Raw genomic sequence first — 20,907 nt, 5'->3', positions numbered from 1 at the left:
ATCTGAAATTTTTATAAATGTTTCTACTGAAAACCTCAAGCATTTCAAGAATTTACGAAATTTACTCGCTCCCAAATCGATATAACAACAACTTCGATAAGTATCGCTTAAGACATCGATACCTTGTGTATCGATACTGGCGAACATCACTATCTTCAACAAGTGTGAACTCTCAGTTGAGTTTTGAACTTCAACAGGTGTTGAATACGCGCTAGACTAGAAAGCGATCCCACGATCAAGCGACTCGGTAAAGCAAAACAAGCCATCGAAATCAACGAACGAGCACGTGATTAGCGTCTCAAGTCGAATAGTGCCGAATTGAACCACTTTTAGCAATCGTAGTGTCGGCCAAAATCCAATAAAGTTTGTGTGTTTCTTCCAGCGATCAAAAGCCAATATTTGGATTACTTCGCTTCACTCAGAGAAAAGTTGTCTGCAAGCAGACCGCTCATAAGGTGAGTTTCCCTTCGTTTCGATCTGGATTTCGGGCATCGGGCATCGGGCACGGATCGTATCTTGAGTTCGTGAGTCGGAGTTAAGGAGTATCTGTGGGGGAGGGGGTTTCCCTGGAAGAAAAGTGCAGTGCAAACGAGTGTTCAAATTTCGTCATTCAATGTGTGTGTGGGAGTGGGATGACGCTAGTGGCACCCCTGCAGTCCAGCAGTTGTCTCGCTCTCTGAGCGTATCTTTCCGTCGCTGCAAGTGTGTGTGTGTGTGAGCGTATCTGCTACCTGTGAATGTTACCTGGCGTATCTCAGACAACATACCGAAACTCTCGCACACAGATACGCCGACTGCAGCTGCTCCTGTGTGTGTGTGTGTGTGTGTGTGTGCGTGTGTGTGAGTGTGAGTGTATGGGTGCTGTGCCGTGGTGACATATAAATTTAAAACCTGAGTCGCAATTATCTTGTTAAATTCTGCAAGCAAAGCGATCATATTTTCGGTTCACCTAAATGCTGGCTTATCAGGCGAGCCAAATGAAATTCCCTGCCCCAATTACTCCGAAAAACCCAAAGCGTTTAAGCCAAGTTAAGGCAATTGCACTGGGAAAGCCAAACAGTCGGGGGGAAAAAACAGTTAACGCGCTTGCTTTTCACAACAACAACAAGAGTCGCCAGGTAGATAAGATTACACCTGTGTGTGTACTCGCGCGCATTGGTGTTAGTAAGTGATCGGGGAGGAAAATGAGAGGGAAAGGGGCTGAAAAACCGGTAATGCATTTGCTCAAAAAAGAAGTCACCTTCATAACAAACTCAACGCTCTGCTGCAAAAACACAACATGCTCAACTGTCACAGTCGGAGAGATAAATCTATATAGTTTAGCTTCGACCATGATCGCAGTTTGCATATACCACACACTTTACGTTTACGGTGGGTGGTGGGAGAAGGGCAAACAGAGTATTGGGATGTGGCCTAAACCCAGTTTGTACTGCTACGCCAGTCCAAAGGGCACAGCGACTCGTTTTTAATCTCTTTTAAGCTCTTTAAGAGCTTCCTGTAGTATTGGCCAATTAATCAAAGACCAAAACTACGAAATATTCTCAAAAAATAAATTATTTATTTCTATGCATAATTCAGAACCAGTTCCAATCGATTTTCAATTTTAATGATCGCCGCTTTTAAAAAAGCATCTCCGTTGGCTGTTGCGAGCACGAAGCTGGAATTTAAATGAAATGTACATCGCACACAAATAATTTACCAAGATCTCGGCAATAAACACACACGTTTATTTGATTTTGAGGTGCGACTCGGCTTTCCAGACGTAATCAACCAGTTCGGAGGAGTGCACGGTGAATTCCTGGAAAACGATTTTGAATGCTAATTTTCGCCCCAGCCCGACTTGACTGCGATTGTTCTTGGGCAGGGCTTTCGATCCGTGGCAGGATCGGCCACCCATAGTAAACCTATAGTGTGTCAAGCTGTCGCCAGTTGGTTGCTAGCTGCTAGCTGATGGCTGATGAATTCAGTGGGGCATTATCTAATCGCTACATAAGCCGGCCGCACATTTGAAACACCATAGCTTGATAGTTCCATAGCTGCGAAGCTTCGTACCTCCGTATTATAGAGATAAAGAGCCCAAAGCAAACACGGGCCAGTTGAGAGTTAATGAGGTCACAGCACTCTCTGCTCTAGCTGTTTCTGGTTTCATGGCTGGTAATTGGTCGGAGTACGAGTTTTGGACGTATGGCTCCATAGATCTACGTCCCCGCCGTGGAGGGCGAATTATGAATACTTAAACACATCTTTTATGGACAGCCGTACTTTGAGTTGGAGCTGGAGCTTAAGTGGCCAGCCAAACATTTGCGATCAACTGGGTGTGTGGGTAAACTTCGTTTAGAGCCGTGTCTTACACAGAACTTAAGTGTCGGCACATGTGGCGTATGCGCAATGTCTCCGCTTTGCTCTGGCTCACTTAGAAGTTTTTATTTGGCACATGATTGCCATACGAAAACAGCGCTGGGTAGGTAAACTATTTTGAGAGTGATTTAACGATCCCGGTTGTTGTATGTTAACAGCTTTGGCCAACAATGATGTCATATGAATGGGATTTGGTTGTCCATGTCGCCGAGGGAAAGCCAAATGCAATTCTCTATCGGCGCTTGTTCACTGATCAATTGAGCGTGACGCTCAACTCGCATATTTCGCACCCACATTGCGTTGACTTTTTACCTTAACCCTGAATCTAATCGATCAAGCCTGACAGTCAGACAAAGAGGCATTAGCATTAATCAATTCCTGCCATAAAACATTAGTCATCGATGGTACCAAAACAAAACCAAAACCAGCTGACAACTGTGGAAATGCTTTTTGGCCCTATTCTGCGCGACTGCAACTTTCTCCACTTCTGCAATTGTACATCGGTGTCCAGCATTTGGGGCGTTGGACGCTGAACCTCTGTGCGGGATTGCCTTGATTTGCTTTGGCCTGACCATAACTCAAGATCTCCAGATCTTAAGCCGATTTCACAGCCTCAAAGTTTGGGTTCAGGGTCTCGCACTGGACTTGGATTCACATACATGCCCATGTGCCAGGGCTAATGAAATGCAGAGAGACTTGGCTTAAAGTGACTCAGAGGAGTGTGCTTACGTGCTGTGCCAGCCGTTTTGCGGCTCGGAATGCGGCCTGCCACATGGAACGTGGCCAGCTACGTTGGTGGACACCCAGTTGCAGCCATTCCAGCCCTTAATTTATGCGATAAGTGCTGCGAGAATCAAAGAATGTATACAACAAAGTAAATATTATGTGGAACCAACCACTGTCCAATTAGGAAATGCGCTCTTGCTTAAATTGCTTAAGTGCTAACAGAAGTGGGCACTTTTGAGCTGTTCTTCACCTTGACTGCATTTTCTGATAGCCTTTAAAAACATTGTAGTCTTAAAAAACCGTTCTTGTTAATTCCCTTAACTTGATGAGTATAAACGCTGATTGCTGGCCTTTTGACAGTCGCGATCAGTGCCTTTCAACACTTAGTGACGAGTTCAAGCCGCTTAGCACTCGACACTTAATAAATATATAGATGGCTCAACGGGTTGACAATTCCAGGCATTTGTCTCAGGAAACGCTCGTTCGACCGATAACCAATACGTGATGGCGGAACGCTTTTGTTGTTGCAAACAAAGCCTCGCTGGAGTGCAAAGTTTAGTGCAAAAAGGTCGGTTTTGTTTTTATTTTTTAAATCACACTCGGCTGGGTAAACAAATCAGGTTTCCGTCGACTAAGCACAATGAAAAGCGCTTTTCAGCTTTTCAGAACAGTTTTTCAGCTGGGGCAGCAAGTCGTGCCACAGCCATGCTTCTAGAATCGAGTTATCCGGCACTCTAAAAGTCGGAAGCTGGCATCAAAATCCGATACAGATATCGCTAATGAACCGCCCCCGCCCGGTGAAAGCCGGTTTCTCATTTGCACCGCCTTCTTAAGTTCTTAATTTATGGAACGCTTCCTGCTTCAGATTCAGGGCTATATATACGATGCACCGATCGATCCAAACAAAGGGCAATTGCAGGCAAGGCGAGGAAACAGGCATAATGATCAGATTCGAATGGCTTAAATCAATTTATGGGAGTTTTAATAACTGAATTCCCATGCAGGGAATTCCCTCAGATATCAGCAAATGCACTTTATCGGCCACAAGGTGCAGTTTTAAGTCTGATCGATAAGGAGGTATCACTACACGTTCAATTTGGGAAAGGTCTTAACTGCGAAATTTCGCTTCGTTCATAAGAATTTGCAGCTGTTGCTAAAGTATACCCTCATGTTTAATTAGTTTGCCGACTTGGCAAGTACACTCGTCTTTTAAGCTCCAGCGACCTTCTTAGATAAGCTAATCGATTTCGTATAATCTAATAGCAATTTTAATTGATTATGACACTGCTCACTTAATACTATTACAGACAATATGTACAGACTAGACACTACAAAGTGTCATTGCGATTAAACTGTTTACGTAAACATTAACGACTTTATTTTGATTGTAATAGAGCACATTCGGTGCGAAGAGTTCAAGCAACTCGAACGTGACACCATCGGTTATTATTTAGAAATTCCCTTTCGAAATGTTTAAGTTTGAGCGAATTGAAATGGCTTTTAGCAAGAATTTTTCGTAACTGGCAAAGTCATCTGCCTGACTTTTGGCTGCCACCGGGCTAACTTGGCTCACACATCTGCTGCGAGTTCGAGTGGCAATTTCCAGCCAAAAACCAGTCTAGCCATCTTTCTGAGCCAACAGTTTCCCCCTTTTTGTACCAACCTTTTGTGCCAACTGCGTGTTGTTAGTCTGTGTGGTCAAATGTCGGCATTTTTTATACGTTTGTGTTTATTTTTTATGCGCACGCCTTGGGCAATTTCGTCCATTGTACTGGCTGGCTGCAAAAAATTAATGTTGCAGAAATGACTGCAAAAAATTAACGTTGCAGAAATGATATTCCGAAATGGTATACACTATTTTATATACAGATGGAAATTGAATATCTGAACAGCTGACCAGTGGTGTATTTTCTAGCTGAAATCACAATCGTAAATCTTTAAAATCACCAGCAACTCGTGATGCTAATGAATTGGTCAACAAATTTGACGATGTCGTGATCCGCAGATTTAAAGCCGGATGAAATTGGCTTCAACCACCCTAATGAAGGCATCAGCTGAGGCATTTCCGTTTCGCCAGTCTTTGCAGTCTTCCCATGAATCGATCGATATCCTTGAAGAGGAGGACACATGAGTTCCCGAAAAAATGCAATATTCTACCTACACGTCCGTTTCTCTCGTTTCACTTCCTGTTAACGCCAGCTATTTTTACCCACACATCTCAATCATTATCTGCCCACGCACACAGACTCATGATCGCATTATTTTTGGGTATTTCTTGGTATTTGCCAGAGACACATTTGAGTTGATCGTAAGACGGAATCAAGGCGAAACTACCTGAGTTCGAGGCTCATTAGCTAGCCTTGCTGATCAACGGGATCTCTCTACCCAAAGGAATGCAGATATTTTTTTGGGCATATACACTATGCATATATGTATGTATATACTTTGTAATATTGATTGGCCCGCCAAGGGTCGCACCCAGTTTCCAATTTCCGATCGACGCAGCCAAGCACAATTTGATAACCGGGCCCCATCTGCTCTCCAATCCACATGACATTTCTGGGTAACTTGATACAGAAATGTGGGCTGAAGGGGTCTCTTGGGAAGTGTTTATAATTCTAATCTGTTGACAAAACCGACCACATGCCAACCAGCCGCCTGTGAACCAGTTGATAAACACCGAAAGACAACCAATGGAGCCAAATCAAAATATACTAATAAATTGAATAGACGTTTACGTTTAAACAAATCGTGGCTTGTATCAAGACTCGAAATCGGCTTGTTAGCCGATACTCCGATACTTTTGATACTCTGATACTCTGGGGAAGTGTGGCCTTAAACGAAAAACGATCCAAAGTGTTTCCGTATCGGGTTACGTTGAGTACAGGGCCATTATGTATGACAGGGCCAGATCAGGGTTTATCTCGATCGAATGTCAAAGTGTTCTAGAAACAGTTTCAGGAAAGCATTTCCCCATTAGCTGCAAGTTAATTACATGCACGACACTACAAAGCACTCAGTTATAGATTTTCATTTAGTGATTCAGTGGCGGGGGAGACAGATCAATGGAGGGGGGTGGGATTGACCAATCGGATATATCCCCCGACTAGTGAGTGAGTCTAATCTTTACGGCTAAGTTAGATAGCCGCAGCAATATGATGAATTGGCTGACTCACGAATTTCCGAGTGGAAAACGTATTTGCATACATGTACAAGTATGGCCAGTGCCAGTGCCAGTTACCGGTTTCTCTCTAAACTTGAACAGGGTCTACTCTCGTATAGCCCAGTTCAAGCGGACATCTGTGTATACAGACGTCCATATATCCATATATATCGTATATGTACATATATCGCTGCAATGACAAAAAACTGAATTAATTATGGTCGGAGTGTCGGCGGCGCCTTGGCCAACAGCAAGAGCCATAGCCAATTCGAAGCGAGCCAAAAAGCGCTGTCTTTCGTGACTCGAACTCGATGAAATGTGTTAGCCGAGAGACCTAAACACGTTTAATGCGATCTCGAGACTGCAGTTTTCCCTTGGCGCTTGTGGCTTGCAGGCTCCCAGTCAACCTGACACCCACTCGCAATGCGGAGCTGGCTAAGCGGTTTGCTGTGGGGTCTAATGAAATGCTCTAACATACGATATGTGCCCATATCCATACTGTGTGTATTGGCTGGATAAATGCGATCTATTCTGGCCGCCTTAACTGCGCACTTTGCATTTTACACTTTGCTTGCGGAGTCTCGGATCTCTCGCGATCCCGGGCCGTTTGCCGTCTGCCCTCTGCCTGGTTACGAAAAGCATTAATACGCAAAGCTCTTTGTTTACCACTCGGCGGCGAGCCACGGTCTCGAATTATGTGTTTGCTTTTGCCATGAAAACGAAGGCAAACACACAGGCGGTCTTTCTATAGGGCCATCCGCCATGGAATCCGCATCGAATGCTTGGAAAATGCATTCCAAAACGACGTAAACTTAAACGCAAATTGCATAACAAACCCGGAGAGCGTCGGGTTTTCTGGTCTGGTTTTGAGGATTTCTTAGAACCAGCGAGCTGGCAAACGAGTTATTAATTGGCGTCAAGAAACGCTCCGTGGGGATTCCCCGAGTCGAATCAGTTCCAAAATGCCCCATTGTTTAGTTAGGGTTTCCTAACCAGTCGCAAACCGAAAGTCAAATAAATAAGCTCCAGCTGACGACGGACCAAATCGAATCGATGGACTCTCGATTGAGAGTCAGCGATTCTCTATATGATCGAGTAAGCCAGTCACTCTCTGCCACTGCATTACTAGCTGTTGAGGTATACAGTGCTAATCAATAAGGGAAGTACTTTGCGGATACGATAGTGCGAATTGTGCTTTCACCCAATTCTGAGTAACGAGTTGAAAATACGCATAGAAATCATTTGGGCTGCACAATAATTGCCATTAACTGATAAGCAAACATTTGGGCATTCGTGAGCAATTAGCATGCGCAATGATGTCAACTGTCCGGGTGCCAGTGTGCTAATCGGGGCAGTCAACGTGCCTCACCATTTTGTCATACAGATCGATGATTTTGGAGGAAATGGGTGGCACAACGGGCGGGCGTATTCTGAGGCCAGCCATGAGTGCGGCCAGTTCCCCAGAATGTTGTTGATTCAATAAACGCATATCTGCTTATCTGGCCCCAGCAATTAGCGATAAGATACGGCGCCATTGGGTGTGAGTCGTCTGTTTTTTTCAGTTTCTTAGAAGTGTCCATAACTGTACAACACTGTCGTCTTTCCTGGTCCATTTCAGTTTGCCCATCTATTTCCTGGTCCATTTCAGTTTGCCCATCTACCGGAAAATGGGTCGCCAGTCGACTTGCAGGCTGGTCCTGCTGCTGGCCTTTAGCCTGGCACTAATCCACGCCAGCCACTCAAACACCGTGGGCCCCAAGATCCACTTCATCCACGATGATCTGACGGAAAACGAGATGAACTCCGGAGAGGAGGTGAGCCCGACCGACACTCTGCCCAAGATCTCCACACCCAAGGTGAAGAATTTACCCGTGGAGACGACCACCAAGAGTCCCGCAAAGAAAACCACATTCGCCGGCACCGAGAAATCCCTCAGCGAGGAGGCCTTAAAGGATCTGATGGAGGCGGCCAAGCACAGCCAGGCTTTGGCTGAGGATCCGCACTTCAACAAGATGCTCAATACCACCGTGGAGAAGGACGCCGGAGAAAAGAACTCCACCGATACCTACGACAGCGAATACTATGATGATTACAACTACTTCGATGAAGATACCGAGACGACCTCCGCGAGTCCCAAGAAGGCTAAGAGCAACCCCAAGCTGCAGGCCATTGTGGATGCCATCTACACGAAGGCCAAGGTATATTTTTTGAATCATTCTTAAATTCAAATAAATACGTTTCCCTATCTTGCAGAGCAAGTCTAACGACCAAAAGAGCAAGGAGAGTGCTAATGATATCGATAGCGATTCCCAGTATGACTACGACGAGGAGCTGGACGACGATGATGAAGAGGACGATGCCTCTGATGAACTTTTGACAGATGATGAGCAAGTCGTTTTCAGCGAGGACGTGCCCTGTCCAAGATTCTGTCAGTGCGCCCGGAATGTCAACAGTTATCTGGTGGCCACCTGTAGCCGACTTGACATGGGCATCCAGAAGTTTGGCTCTGATATTACGGACTTGATTGTGGCCAATGTGGGTCCCAAGTACCCCATCCTGATGGGACCCAACTTTTTCCAGAATCTGGGCCTTAAGAATGTGGCTTCCATCAAGATCGCCAACTGCACCTTGGAGTACCTGCATGCCGAGGCCTTCCACGGACTGAACGAGCTGTACGCTGTTAACTTGACGGATGTGGGTTTGGCCATCATCAATCCCGACACCTTTGTTGGCAACAAGAAACTGCGCATGCTCACCATTTCGGGTAACGACCTGAGTGTGATGTCCAGCATTCACTATCTGCTGAAGGTGGGTATTATTGAAAAACCTTCTCTTGTAATCCATTTCTAATCAATTATAATTTTGCAGTCTTCCAGCATTGAGGAGCTGGACTTCTCGCGCAACAACCTTATGGAGTTGAACCCCAAGGCCTTCTCACAGCTATCCAATGTCGTCTACATCAACCTGAGCCAGAACAGTTTCAAGAAACTCCCCGAGAAGGCCTTTGAGAAGGTCACTCTTCTGGAAGAATTGGATCTGTCTTACAACTCGCTGACTGAACTGCCCCGCGATATCTTCAATGGCACCACACTGTCCATTCTGCACCTCAAATACAATACCTTCAATGGCGATCTGCACTTTGGCACCAAGGATCTGCAGCAGCTGGACCTGAGCTTTAACTCTATTGTCCAAGTGCACCACAGCATGTTCGACAAGATGCCCGGTCTGACCAATCTGAACCTCAAGGGCAATGGCATTAAGAAGATCCAGCCAGACTCGTTCCTTACCTTGAAGAACCTGCGCCACATCGATCTGTCGATCAACGACCTGGACCAGATCTCGGGAATGCTGTTCTTCAAGAACTCAGAGCTGGACGTAATCCGTTTGAACGATAATCCTCGCCTGAGCCAGCTGCCCACCGATGGCTTCCTGAGCTACAGCGGTGAGTTCACCGTCTACTATCTGGATATTTCCAATTGCGCGATCGGTCCACTGGGTCACAAGGCCTTCTCCACGATGCCACATCTGACCACCTTGAAGTTGGCCTGGAACAACATTAATCACCTGCCACGTGAGATTTTCACTGGACTTCACAAGCTGATTGACTTGGATCTGAGCAACAATCTGATCGCCCGTATAGACGATGTGATCTTCATGGACAACGGAGAGCTGACCAAGCTAAGCCTGGCCGGAAATCCCATCAGCCGCTTGTCCATCCGTCTCTTCCTGCCGCTGCACCAACTCCGTTCCCTGGACGTCAATGACTGCGAGCTTGCAACCCTGCTCTCCGATCGCAAGTTGGGTATGGGTTACAAGATCTTTGACAGCCTGCGCAGCTTCAACGCCTCTGGAAACTTGATCAAGAAGATCTCCTCGGAGGATGTAAAGAGCTTCAAGAACCTGCGCTCCCTGGATATCACCAACAATCCGTTGAAGTGCACTCACGACTTCCAGGACTTCATCAGCTACGTCACCCTGCAGATGCAGATGACTCCCAGCCGCCTGCCGGTGCTGGCTAATCTGGAGGATGATGCCACCATTGTCCAGCTGGAGAGCCAGGCTCAGGCCGGTTGGGCGTCTTTGGCCCACGAGGTGTGCAAGCATGCCGAGGAATCAGATCTCTTGGACGAGAAGAAGGCCGACAGTGCCGAAGCCAAACTGGAGAAGCGTCTGAAAGAAAGCGAGAAGAAGCTGGACGAGGATGAGGCTAAGTTGCTGAGTGTCTTGGACAAGAGTGTGCTGGACAAGAGCAGGCTGAGCAGCATGCAGAAGATCATGAAGGGATCGGTCAGCACTGAAACCGCAAAGCCTGAGGATGATGCCGACGAGGAGAACATGAACAATGGCGGCGAGGATAAGGGAGAGGACAGCAGTGACTATGACAGTGAGGAGGATGATGAATATGATGAGGACGATGATGATGACAACAACGATTACGATCGCTTCGAGGAGGCCAAGAAGAATGCCAAGGCCAAGGCCGATTCTAACAAGGCCTTCGACTCGTTTGTGAACAAAGAACTGAAGCCAGTGCTGAAGAACGATGGCATCCAGGCGGAGGAAGTGGACATGTCTCAGGAGACTCGTGATAAGTTCCTGCTTGGTAAGTTTCAGCCAATTTTCGTGTGTGGAATGTATTCCAATCATATGTTCTACCTCTTCAGAGAAACTGGGCTTCGACAGCGGAAGCGAAGAATCGGATGAGTACACCGAGAAGGTTATCTATCACGGCGAGTTCTCCTACGACCTGGTGATCGCACTGATCGTCGTGTCCTTCTGCCTGCTGATGATCGTGCTGTCCATCGCTCGAGTGATCTACGTGGTGCTGCGCAAGCGCGGCGAGCGCTACCGCATGGCGCTTCTGGCCTCAAAGAACTCGTTCGTGTACCAGAAGTTGAGCGAGGACATCGTGAAGCCCACCAGCAAGGAGCAGAAGGAGCCCAAGCATCTGAAGCAGCCGAAGGTGCACCGATACGCGCCCATCAATCAGGTCTAAGTCGAACGAGTTGCGCTGTTTTTCTAATTTATAAGTATATTGATAGTTGAAAAAGTGGAAAATCAGACAATTTACTACACACAAACACAAGAATGTAAGAAACAGGAGGAGGAGCAGTAGCTGGCAGTTAAAAGTATTAGCGAGAGTGCGAGGAAACAAAGCAACAACTGAGAAATACTTGAATCCAAATAAGAGAATGAAAGAGAGCGAATAAATCTTTAACAAAATCCTTTATCCCTAAAATAGCCTGTACCACCCAATCTTGTTAGGACCACTCAAAGATTCTTGGTAACAGCAGAGGTGGGTTTTCAGAGAACGCGTTTGATGATCAACCGTTTCGAAAGCAACGGACTTGCAATTTATCGAACCAATCGAGCCCAACAACAACAATCCATATCCAATTTATCCACATCGGTCTTCTGAGAATTTCGGGAACAACTTGAAGATTTAGTGCCATTTTGCAAAAATTCAAATCGATCGAAAATTACTTAAACACATTAGGGTTTCTAAACTGAGTGTCAAGTCAGGAACAAGAAACGAGGAGCGAGAAAGAGAAAGTAGTAAGCGTTTTAGATGCGGGTCTGTGTAGGAAACGGTTAGGAGACTCCCTAGAATGACGTCTGATTTATAATCTGATCAAGAGATGAGAGAAATAATTAATGCATAAACTATGTTAAGACTTTTTTATTATCTTTTTTCCAATCGATGGCAAGTGACTGCTTGACCGATTCGACATTGAAACCAATTCCGAAAACAATAAATTATTTTAACCAAACCGATCGTAATCTTTACAATGCATACTTAATAGACATACATACATACGTACTTTAAACAATAACATGCCTTTCAATAAAATTGAATATATTTTATCTGCGTTCAATAAAAGACTCAAGTTGGCCGACATCCCCACCTTCCTCCTTTGCGTAGAGGGTCAAATTCCGCTGGAAATGAATGGCGAATTGGTCATCTTCCCGATCCCGTTTCAGTTCCTCTCTGATCTGGCGCCACATCCGCTCAAATCCACTATCAAACGGCATGCCCAGGAAGCGATTATGTCTGGAACGGAGTTCTTCCCCAATCTGTTGCCACATTGTCTCGAACTCCACGTCGTAGGGCATTCCTAGGAACTTACTTCCACATCCGGTGGATTCGAACATGAAGGAGTACTCATACTTGAAGTTGAACATGTTAGAATCTACAATGTATTATAATTATAAATATTTATAGTGGAAATGCTTTTTATTTGTTTTAGGTACCATAAATTATTATTAATCTTATATCATTGTATTTTTGATCCCAGCGTTGGTCTTTTTTCTGCAGCTTAGAAAAACGAACTGAGGCTCCATGAGAAGAGCATATACCAAGACCAAAAAAGTGCCCACAAATTAATGCTGAATATACATAAGATTCATTCCGCCAAAGAACAAAAAGTAAACAAAAATCTGGCAGGGCATCAAGTTTCCAGTGAGTCTGTATATGGTTATTAATGGTATTTTTCGTTATACATGAGTCCACCCAAAAGTAAGTGGTTCACTCTAAGCTATGTATGTGCTTTTTACAAATTGGAATTTTGAAAGCTCAAGTATGGTCAGATCTTAAGCGAGGATCCGTTAGTTTGGCCTTTTTTCTTCAAGCGAACAAGTTGAGCGTGGGTGAGTTTTGCCTTCAAATTAATAGACCTCCATGGAGTTCTCGAAGAGTTGCGACAGGTTTTCCTCCGTCTGCGCCCTGGGCGCCAGCTTAGTGATCCTTTCCTGGGGCAGGGTTCCCTCCACCAAGGCGGGTATGTCGCTGCTGGAGAAGCCAAGCTCTCGGAGGCCATTTTCTATGCCCGCACGTTGCATAAAACCGCGTACAGTGTCCGCCAAAAGACGACCGGCGTCTGCTTTCTGAACACCTCGCACTTCTGCGCCCAGCAACTGGGCAGCCTCCAAGTGCCGATCCGGACACGCTGGAGCAGTGAACTCAAAGACCGCCGGAGCACTGATCACCACGGACAGACCGTGAGGAATGAGGGCGTGATTGGCGGAGTAGCCCTTCGGTTTGTAGTCCCTCACATTCCCAGAAATAGGATAGGAAAGTCCATGGCACAGGTGCACTCCGGCATTACCAAATCCCACGCCAGCCATCGTGGAAGCCAAGTGCATCTGGGATCGGGCTTCCAGGTTATCGGGCTGGTAAATGGCGTTCACAAAGTTCTTTCTGATCGTCTCCAAGGCGAATCGTGCCCACACATCCGACACCGGGTTCCTGCCCTGATAGGTGGGTCTCAAGCTGGGATCACTGGGTGCGGGGCCGCGTTCCCTGTAATCCACCGCCGTAAAACTCTCCAGGGCATGACAGAACACATCGAAGCCAGCGAAGGCCATCACACGTTCCGGTTGGGATAACGTGTGCAGAGGATCAATCACAGCTAGGGATTGGAGGTGTGAAGTAAGGCGAATGAATTATGTAAAAGAGTTAAGTTTTTACCCAAAGTAGGTTTGAGGTACTTGCTGGAGATGCCAGTCTTGGCATGTAACTTCTTGTAATCAAATATAGCCACACCAGTGGTCTCAGAACCAGTTCCCGAAGTGGTGGGCATCGCAATCAGGGGCTTTAGTTTCACCGATATCTACATGGCATTAAAGTGATCAATACCACTTACCATGCACTTATTCAAAAACGTAGACCTCACCTCCTTGCCCTTGCCAATTGGACAGTTCACATAATCCAAAAACTCTGCACTCAGATCACTACTAAAAAGATTGGCTGCCTTGGCTGTATCCATGGCTGATCCTCCTCCGATGGCCAGAAATGCATCGAACTCCTTGCCGCGCGCAAACTCCACGGCATGCCACATGCTCCCATCCGTGGGCTCCACCCGGGTTTCATCATAGACTTCGTAGTTGATTCCATTACGGGCCAGTGAATCCAGGGCCGCTTTCACGGAGGGCAACTGCGCCACATTCTTATCCGTGACCAGGCACACCTTCCGCGCTCCCAAGTTGCGAAGATCAGCTCCCACTTCGGCACTTACTCCGGGTCCAAACCGAACAGTCGAGGCAGACATCTGTGTTATTACATTTAAATATATTTGGCAAAATTAAAGAAAATGGATTATCTATTATTAAAATTCCTTATAACAAAAGTTGAAGTTACAGGTATTCACAAAATCTAATAAAAGTTATTAGGTTGCTAGAAATATTGAGATAGTATTATCTGGTCCAAGCTATGACCAACTGTCTGGAGATGGGATTCTGCTATCTGCAGGTGTTCCAAAGTCCAAGGTTCTGCCACTTACCTCGAAGGCGTACTCCATGCGACCCGTTTGGGAGGCGGTTGGAGCTGCTGAGCCATAGTTATGCGAGTGGGCGGGGCACTTGCAACTAAAAGACCATACTATATTTAACATTTTTGAAACTATCAACAAAATGAGAATTTTTACTTACGAGTTGGCGACGATCGTGTTGATCAAACTTAAGACATTCTTCCGCGACATTTTGTATATAAGTGAAATCAGCTGGTCTAGATTCTCGTGTGATAAGAAACCGGATTCGATAGCTGGCGCCAAAGCACAGCACTTCCCAATCGATAGCTAACGATTTGAATTTTACTGTCTTGCAGCTGCGAACTATAAGAACTATAAGAGCCGAAAATGTGCGACTACCAGAGGGAGTACTCCTTTATTTTTGAAGACAGCTCCTGCGAGGGCGACGCCTCGATGGCATCCTATGACAGTGGATTCGAGTCCATGTGGCATCAGGTGCGCGAGGAGCTGCAAAGGGAGCGGGAGATGAATGACCTCTGCCAAGTTTTCGAGCAAAACTTGAGCCTGAGTCCGCCGGTCATCGCGGATAGATGGAGATTCTGACTGCACCTCCCCCAAAAGCCAGCTCATTGTGATATTTGTAAATTGTAGTTTTAGCAGTTCCTTTGCCAGATTAATGGCGTTCGTTAAGGCATTTTTGATAAGTGCTCGGTTATTTTATATTGTAACTGCCAACCTTAAGAGGTCATCGTACACATAGTTTCTTGGAGTCATGTTGTCCGTGTATTCAAATGTTTGCTTTCGTGAAAACTCGCATTGTTTTGTCACTCTACCAAGTAATCAATTTGTACCAATAGCATATGGTTGTCCTAGATCATAAAATGGCAATAATTTGCCCTCGGCATTGCACTTAAATGCACTATGTATATACAACAAACAAGGAGGGAAGCTCGAAATTTGTCAAATACTTACTCCAAAAAGATAGAAATAAATGCGATTCGCAATCGTTCGAAAACCTATTCATTTTTAATTACGGGTCCCACAGTAAGATGTGACTGCGATTCAATTGTAAGGGGAACAATGGTTCGCTGGAGCTAATTACCTAAATGTATGTCCGCCCATTTTTCGCGCTAGATTTACAACTCAATTTGCCGCGATATCTGGCCAATCTGCGAACATAAACTACTGGCAATGGTAAACGATGTTGACGGCTGTTCCCCTCATTAGCATGCAGATCGTCGCCGATCTCCTGGGCGCCAGACCATAAAACGTTCCATACCCGGCCCATTGGTCAGCAGTTTGCGCTAAACTGGTGATAACTCGACATCGACATCGAGATCGCGAAATGAAGTGGCTTAGTTTGTTCCTGGTGTTTGGGATCCTTGGACTGATCGGCAGTCTGGGCACTCTGACCATGGCGGAACCCAATCCGGAGCCCAAGGGTCGTCCGCACACAACGCGACGTCCGCGGAACGATAACGACAACGATCGACGCTAGCAATCCGAGCGGCTGGAGGAGATGGAGCACCACGTGAAATCTCCCCGTAGATGCACCGAACCACAAAGGACACAGGAGGCACAGCGACTCTCGGTGAAGGTGAAATGTTTCGGAGTCGAGCAAATGCAATATGTTGAGGTGCTGCTCATCTAGCGAGCGGCATCTTCCCGTGCACAATAAAGACTCATTCGTTTACAACAGAGTTTTGATCATGGGTTTATTCGATAGTTTTCTTTGTCATAGGTCTACAGTTAAATTGGTCAGCTTAATGATACCCTGACGCTTTCGGGGATTCTTCGATACTGATTGATTGGCGGATAAAGCAGGCTGACTGACTTTCTTTGGTTGTGCGAGGGTTTTTTTTTGTTTATCGGGGAGTGCGTTTGTATTTACCATATATTTGATTCGGTTTCGGATTTTACCATTATATGTATTTACCATGCGATATTGAACGTTGCTTAGGGCCATAATTACCATAATTTACAAAGTGCCGCCCGTTGCGGCTTATCAAATTTAATTCAATAGTTTCCGTTTCCGTTTCCATTTGCTTAGCTACGATAGTTTCGGTTACAAAATAATTTCAATTTATCTAAATTGCAATCGCATCTCCATCTCCAGTGCCTGCATCGGCTTATAATTCAGTGAGTATAGTACGATTACGAAATCTGCCACTCACATTTCAATCGGTTTAGAGCTATCTTTACAGTTACAATTACAATTAGAATTACATATATGCGATTGATTAGACTAATGCAGTTTGCTTGAGTTGGGGTGGAGTGTTTGATTCGATTCGATTAGATTCGATTAGATTCGATCCTTACTTCTGTTGCCTGCGAGTGGGGCTTAGTCTACACAATATATTATGTCGTTAATTACGTTTAGCATATAGTTCGAAGTTCTATCTGATTTGATCAAATGATTACTCGCTTATCTTGTATTACTTGACGCATATGTGTTTGTATCTGCTTGTATGCTTGTATCTTGTATCTTGTATCTTGTAGGTGGGTCTGACACTGACTTGAATATAATTGAGTTTGCTTGTCGATTCTAAGCTCAAATGCAGCTGGGGAGCTTAATGGGATATAAGAAGGGTGGAAGGGATTTTCATGCGGGAGTACAGCTGAGTATCTTTGGTAGTGGTAGTTGTAATCCTATCTAGCTAGCTTTTCACTCTTATTCAGGCGACTCCGAGGAGGCCGATATGCCCCCCAGACTGCAGGCTCCCACGCTGCCGGCACTCGTCGAGGCCCCAATATCGCTGATGCTCTTCACGCGCCGTCGACTCTGCTCGTAGAGCATTTGGGGGTCGGTGGACACCGCATCTAGTACCCCACCAACTGGCGGTGCGCTCACCCGATGACCAGGCGGCGGACCATGACTGTAGATGCCCCCAGCCGAGGGTATCGGCGGTGGGGCCGTCGTCGGTGGCGGCAGGAAGTGATGGTAGTGCTGCTGCTGGAGATTGGTGTGCTGATTCGGATACTGGTGGCCTATGGTTGCGTATATTCCTCCGCCACCCTCGCTGCTGCTGTACGAAGGCGTTGGGGAGGTGGAGTTCCCAAAGGAGCTGCGGTCCCCGGTGCGATGTGGTTTGCTGTTAAACCGAAAGGCTTTAGAGAGGGAGCTCTGCAAACGAAAATACAAGTATTGAAATGTGTGTTCCTTGAGTAAATGAAGTGCCAACTCACCTGAGATCCTTTCCATGCCGAAATCTGTTTGGTAAAATAAATGAAAAGAACGAAATGTTAATAGTTTTAGTTTGCGCAAGAGCATACGTTTCATATCCTAAACTTTCGCCAACAGCGGGAACACTTTGAACTGCCATGAAACTTTTCCTGTTGTTAGGTGCCTTAGGAACTATAAATATTTTCCAAATCGATAATTATATGTATATAAGCATGCTAAAGAGCTAATATTGTGATATATAAAACAATTGTATTATTATAAACATCATTATTGTTTAACTTTTAATTAGTATAAACTTGTAGTATTAATTATTAAAATATCCTTACGGATATCCTTTCAGCATACTTTTTGCCATCTTTACATAGAGATGCCATTCAATTTTCTATGAAATATTCTAGCATCCTTGAGTGTCTTTCTTCCAACTCAGAATTTATCACATACTCGTAGGCACCTCCAGTGTAAGTTATAGTCAATGCAGGTTGCAAAGGCAAGCTGTCATAAATTAAATTTTCAATTTGGATGAAAGCCTGTGAAAACATGCTCCCAGTGATATGAGAACACTTGCCGAAGCTACCTCTTAGGGATTTAAATAATTTATAACACAGACACCGACAGCAACAACAAAAGCTTCACGTCAATTCAGGATAAGGCAAGGATACAGCAATATTTGTTTGTTGACTGACTGGCAGACGATTATTGTATTCAAGACATAATTGGCTATAATTCTAACTATAACTATATTATTAGTTTTAAGTACATACCCTGAGGTTGCCGCTCGAGCGGCGATCTGTTGTGGCATAGTGCTGCAGTCCGCCGGGTCCCGTTAGAGGCACTACGCCGCAACCGGAACGGATGCCCTGACCCAGAGTCGCTCTACACAACAAACATGGCAATTTCGATTTGCGAATTTTTGCATAGGTCGTATGCGTGTGTGTGTGTGGGTGTGGGTGTGGGTGGGTGGTGAGTGGGTGTTGTGGGTTCACGGGGGCATATATCATGTGGTGGACGGGGTTTGGATGTGCATGTATTTTCGATTTTCATGGGCAAGCAGGCAGGCAGGCAGCACATCAAAGACAGGACACAGACGGCAGATAACGGGAGTGTGGAGTTTTCGAGATTTGAAATTGGAGTACATGGAGTGCGGGCGGTCAGGCAGAGCAGCAGAGATAGCGATACAAAGACAGAGAGAGAGAGAGCAGGCAAGGCAGGCACACATACACACACAGAAAGGGGTTTCATAGGCGTGTTGTTGTTGATTGTGTTGTTGATTGTGTTGTTGATTGTGTTGTTGAGTTGTTGTCGGTATGGTTGTCGTTGTGTTGGTAATCGTGTTAGACAATCAAGCAGAGTTAGCAACAACAACAAGCCGTCGATTCGATTACCAAATTACGAAATGGAAGGGAAACATACGGATGTGAAAGCAAAAGAGAGTGGATCGAGTATAGGAAATATGGAAAAAGAAACGGGACAAAGACGAAAGAATTTGATTAATCAATGTTAGAGAGTTACTTTTATTTTGATTCGTATTTGCCATGGCACAGTTAACTACACGTAGCGTAAAACAACAACAATGAAATCAAAGTTATATGGTGAGAGAAAAACCCCCGAAAAAATAGAAACTAGAAAGTAAAAGTAACTTGACTAAAGAATAGCATTGCTAACAGACACGAAACCAGCAGCCATATAAAATTGTCGTTTTTGTTTAAGCCTTAGAATTCCAATCACACATATGTAGTATCGTTAAGGTATTTGTATGCAGTGGTACTTATAAAGATGACAACGATTACACTAGTTCAAGCTACTTAAAAACATTGATAACACATACATAGAACTGGTTTTCGGTTGTCTGCGTATGTGTTCGAGTATGCGTGTGCGGGTGTGTGTTTCAGAAATAGAGAGAGATAGGCTACTTAGTAAGCAAGTTTTACTTACAATTGACACTGTAGTTGCAAAATTGCAAAATTGCAAAACCAAACAAATGACTTCTTAAAAAATGTAACTTAGAGGAGCTACAGCCCTGCGGCCGAGTCTCCAGAATCCTTGATTTCGCTTTTTGTTGTTGCCCAGCAGTATGCAAGCAAATATTTGATACAGCCATACGCAATAAGCAAGCCATGTCAACAAAATTACATTTTTAGGAGCATACGCTGGGAACCTTGGCCATGGCAGAATCGATGCCGCAGGGCGAAACTCAATCAAAACGCTTCACAGTATGCAACACCAAACATGAACTGTATCATCTATCCACGGAAATGTAGATGTGTATGTGTTCATGGAACTGTGTGCGAGTGTGTTGTTATGGTATTGGTCTTTAGGGTTCCATTGTGCGTTCAGTGGCTGTCTAACCGAGCTCAGAGAGCAGCTTCTGTATCACAGGGAACTTGTGTGCTTCGGCCTAGTGACGAAAGACGCTCATGTGGAAGGGTGTGTGTTTCGGCATTTGCAATGCTCATCTTAGGCGTAACAATTGATAATATCTGCTGACATACATATTTCAAAACCCCTGTCTCAGCTACATGACGCAAAGCCTTAAACCTAGATTTCTACTACATTAAATGCTCGATTCGACTTGTAAATCAACCTAAGTAAATGCAACGTTAAGCGCTCCTCGCGGAGTGTATCGTTATAATTTGAGTATCGGATATGCAAAGCTTGGACACTTGTTTTGTTATTGACGTGTGCGTTTCTAGTTCGATGCCTAAAGCACTTTATAATATTGTGGTATGATTACATGTACTTCTACTACTCGGATGTGTGTGAATATCCTGGCAAGGATCTATCAACTATTCGTAATGACGAAATGACTAGCGCTGTGCTCCAGTTATTGTTCTCTCCCTATAGTTATTATCGTATCATCTTTATCAGCTTGGCTAAACAACAAATCAGTATGAATCCCGTTTGATTTTTGATTATTATTCATTTCGTTATCGAGTTCTTTGGTTCGTGCGGATTGTTTAGTGGCCCTGCAATTTGGCCAATTGTCTGGAGGCTTCCATTTGAAATTCTTCCATTTGACAGTAAATAAGGTATCTGCATTTCGAATATAGAAGATACAAATAAACATGATTCGAGATATTTTGTGGGAAAGAAAAGAGAGAGAAACATGGCCACGAGGGCCGCCATTAGTGCGTTTCGCTTTTTGGGACGGTTTTATTTTTGCTTAACAGATCGTCTAAGACACGTTCACATGATCAACAACGAAACAAAGTACAGAATTACTATCTAAATATACA

At 45.0% G+C, this 20,907-nt stretch overlaps 6 protein-coding genes across 11 annotated transcripts in view; 3 read left to right on the top strand and 3 right to left on the bottom strand.

The window, feature by feature from the left end:
- The first annotated feature begins 162 nt into the window (after nt 1-162).
- Nucleotides 163-12,015, top strand: LOC120446950. Of its 2 annotated transcripts, none has more exons than XM_039628203.1 (6): nt 163-247; nt 383-455; nt 7,896-8,445; nt 8,501-9,055; nt 9,116-10,847; nt 10,909-12,015. In XM_039628203.1, exons 3-6 carry the CDS (start codon nt 7,915-7,917, stop codon nt 11,238-11,240), a joined length of 3,150 nt encoding a protein of 1,049 aa, XP_039484137.1. In that variant the 5' UTR covers nt 163-247; nt 383-455; nt 7,896-7,914; the 3' UTR covers nt 11,241-12,015. The 2 variants fall into 2 exon arrangements, with proteins under 2 accessions (XP_039484137.1, XP_039484136.1); XM_039628202.1 differs by having other exon boundaries at nt 7,866-8,445.
- On the bottom strand, nt 11,910-12,625 carry LOC120446953. The gene is made up of 2 exons (XM_039628205.2): nt 12,497-12,625; nt 11,910-12,435 (listed from the first exon to the last, which is right to left on the bottom strand). The coding sequence occupies exon 2, from the start codon at nt 12,425-12,427 to the stop codon at nt 12,107-12,109; it is 321 nt and encodes a 106-aa protein (XP_039484139.1). The 5' UTR covers nt 12,428-12,435; nt 12,497-12,625; the 3' UTR covers nt 11,910-12,106.
- Nucleotides 12,626-12,764: 139 nt separating this feature from the next.
- On the top strand, nt 12,765-15,505 carry LOC120446954. The gene is made up of 2 exons (XM_039628206.2): nt 12,765-12,892; nt 14,847-15,505. Exon 2 carries the CDS (start codon nt 14,878-14,880, stop codon nt 15,091-15,093), a length of 216 nt encoding a protein of 71 aa, XP_039484140.1. The 5' UTR covers nt 12,765-12,892; nt 14,847-14,877; the 3' UTR covers nt 15,094-15,505.
- LOC120446952 (probable hydroxyacid-oxoacid transhydrogenase, mitochondrial) lies at nt 12,899-14,803 on the bottom strand. The gene is made up of 5 exons (XM_039628204.2): nt 14,672-14,803; nt 14,524-14,608; nt 13,918-14,292; nt 13,713-13,854; nt 12,899-13,653 (listed from the first exon to the last, which is right to left on the bottom strand). The coding sequence occupies exons 1-5, from the start codon at nt 14,719-14,721 to the stop codon at nt 12,911-12,913; spliced, it is 1,395 nt and encodes a 464-aa protein (XP_039484138.1). The 5' UTR covers nt 14,722-14,803; the 3' UTR covers nt 12,899-12,910.
- A 272-nt stretch (nt 15,506-15,777) lies between the features above and the next one.
- Nucleotides 15,778-16,190, top strand: LOC120444779. The gene has a single exon (XM_039624719.2). It carries the CDS (start codon nt 15,836-15,838, stop codon nt 15,986-15,988), a length of 153 nt encoding a protein of 50 aa, XP_039480653.1. The 5' UTR covers nt 15,778-15,835; the 3' UTR covers nt 15,989-16,190.
- Nucleotides 16,180-20,907, bottom strand: part of LOC120444777 (kazrin) — a 38,293-nt gene continuing 33,565 nt past the window's right edge. For 4 of the 5 annotated variants that reach the window (XM_039624714.1, XM_039624713.1, XM_039624716.1 and 1 more), the window contains 3 exons: nt 18,436-18,547; nt 17,677-17,700; nt 16,180-17,614 (listed from right to left, as the gene is read on the bottom strand). In XM_039624714.1, the coding sequence (XP_039480648.1) occupies nt 17,162-17,614; nt 17,677-17,700; nt 18,436-18,547 (589 nt within the window). In that variant the 3' untranslated portion in view covers nt 16,180-17,161. Of the gene's footprint in view, nt 17,615-17,676; nt 17,701-18,435; nt 18,548-18,689; nt 20,705-20,907 lie in introns of those variants that run through there. The other variant, XM_039624717.2, reaches the window with a different exon arrangement.

The sequence above is a fragment of the Drosophila santomea genome, chromosome 2R (genome assembly GCF_016746245.2).
Source record: "Drosophila santomea strain STO CAGO 1482 chromosome 2R, Prin_Dsan_1.1, whole genome shotgun sequence".
Classification (NCBI taxonomy): domain Eukaryota; kingdom Metazoa; phylum Arthropoda; class Insecta; order Diptera; family Drosophilidae; genus Drosophila; species Drosophila santomea.
The sequence above is the reverse complement of the archived record's forward strand: the minus strand, read 5'-3'. Positions and strand labels throughout refer to the sequence as shown.

What these genes read in the sequence shown, in the direction of transcription:
- LOC120446950 (XM_039628203.1), top strand. Translation starts at nt 7,915, where the DNA reads ATGGGTCGCCAGTCGACTTGCAGGCTGGTCCTGCTGCTGGCCTTTAGC. An exon ending in CCATCTACACGAAGGCCAAG is followed by an intron (nt 8,446 to 8,500) that starts GTATATTTTTTG and finishes CCTATCTTGCAG; the next exon opens with AGCAAGTCTAACGACCAAAA. An exon ending in TCGTGATAAGTTCCTGCTTG is followed by an intron (nt 10,848 to 10,908) that starts GTAAGTTTCAGC and finishes CTACCTCTTCAG; the next exon opens with AGAAACTGGGCTTCGACAGC.
- LOC120446953 (XM_039628205.2), bottom strand. Translation starts at nt 12,427, where the DNA reads ATGTTCAACTTCAAGTATGAGTACTCCTTCATGTTCGAATCCACCGGA.
- LOC120446952 (XM_039628204.2), bottom strand. Translation starts at nt 14,721, where the DNA reads ATGTCGCGGAAGAATGTCTTAAGTTTGATCAACACGATCGTCGCCAAC. An exon ending in GCATGGAGTACGCCTTCGAG is followed by an intron (nt 14,293 to 14,523) that starts GTAAGTGGCAGA and finishes GTAATAACACAG; the next exon opens with ATGTCTGCCTCGACTGTTCG. An exon ending in GTACCTCAAACCTACTTTGG is followed by an intron (nt 13,654 to 13,712) that starts GTAAAAACTTAA and finishes TCCAATCCCTAG; the next exon opens with CTGTGATTGATCCTCTGCAC.
- LOC120446954 (XM_039628206.2), top strand. Translation starts at nt 14,878, where the DNA reads ATGTGCGACTACCAGAGGGAGTACTCCTTTATTTTTGAAGACAGCTCC.
- LOC120444779 (XM_039624719.2), top strand. Translation starts at nt 15,836, where the DNA reads ATGAAGTGGCTTAGTTTGTTCCTGGTGTTTGGGATCCTTGGACTGATC.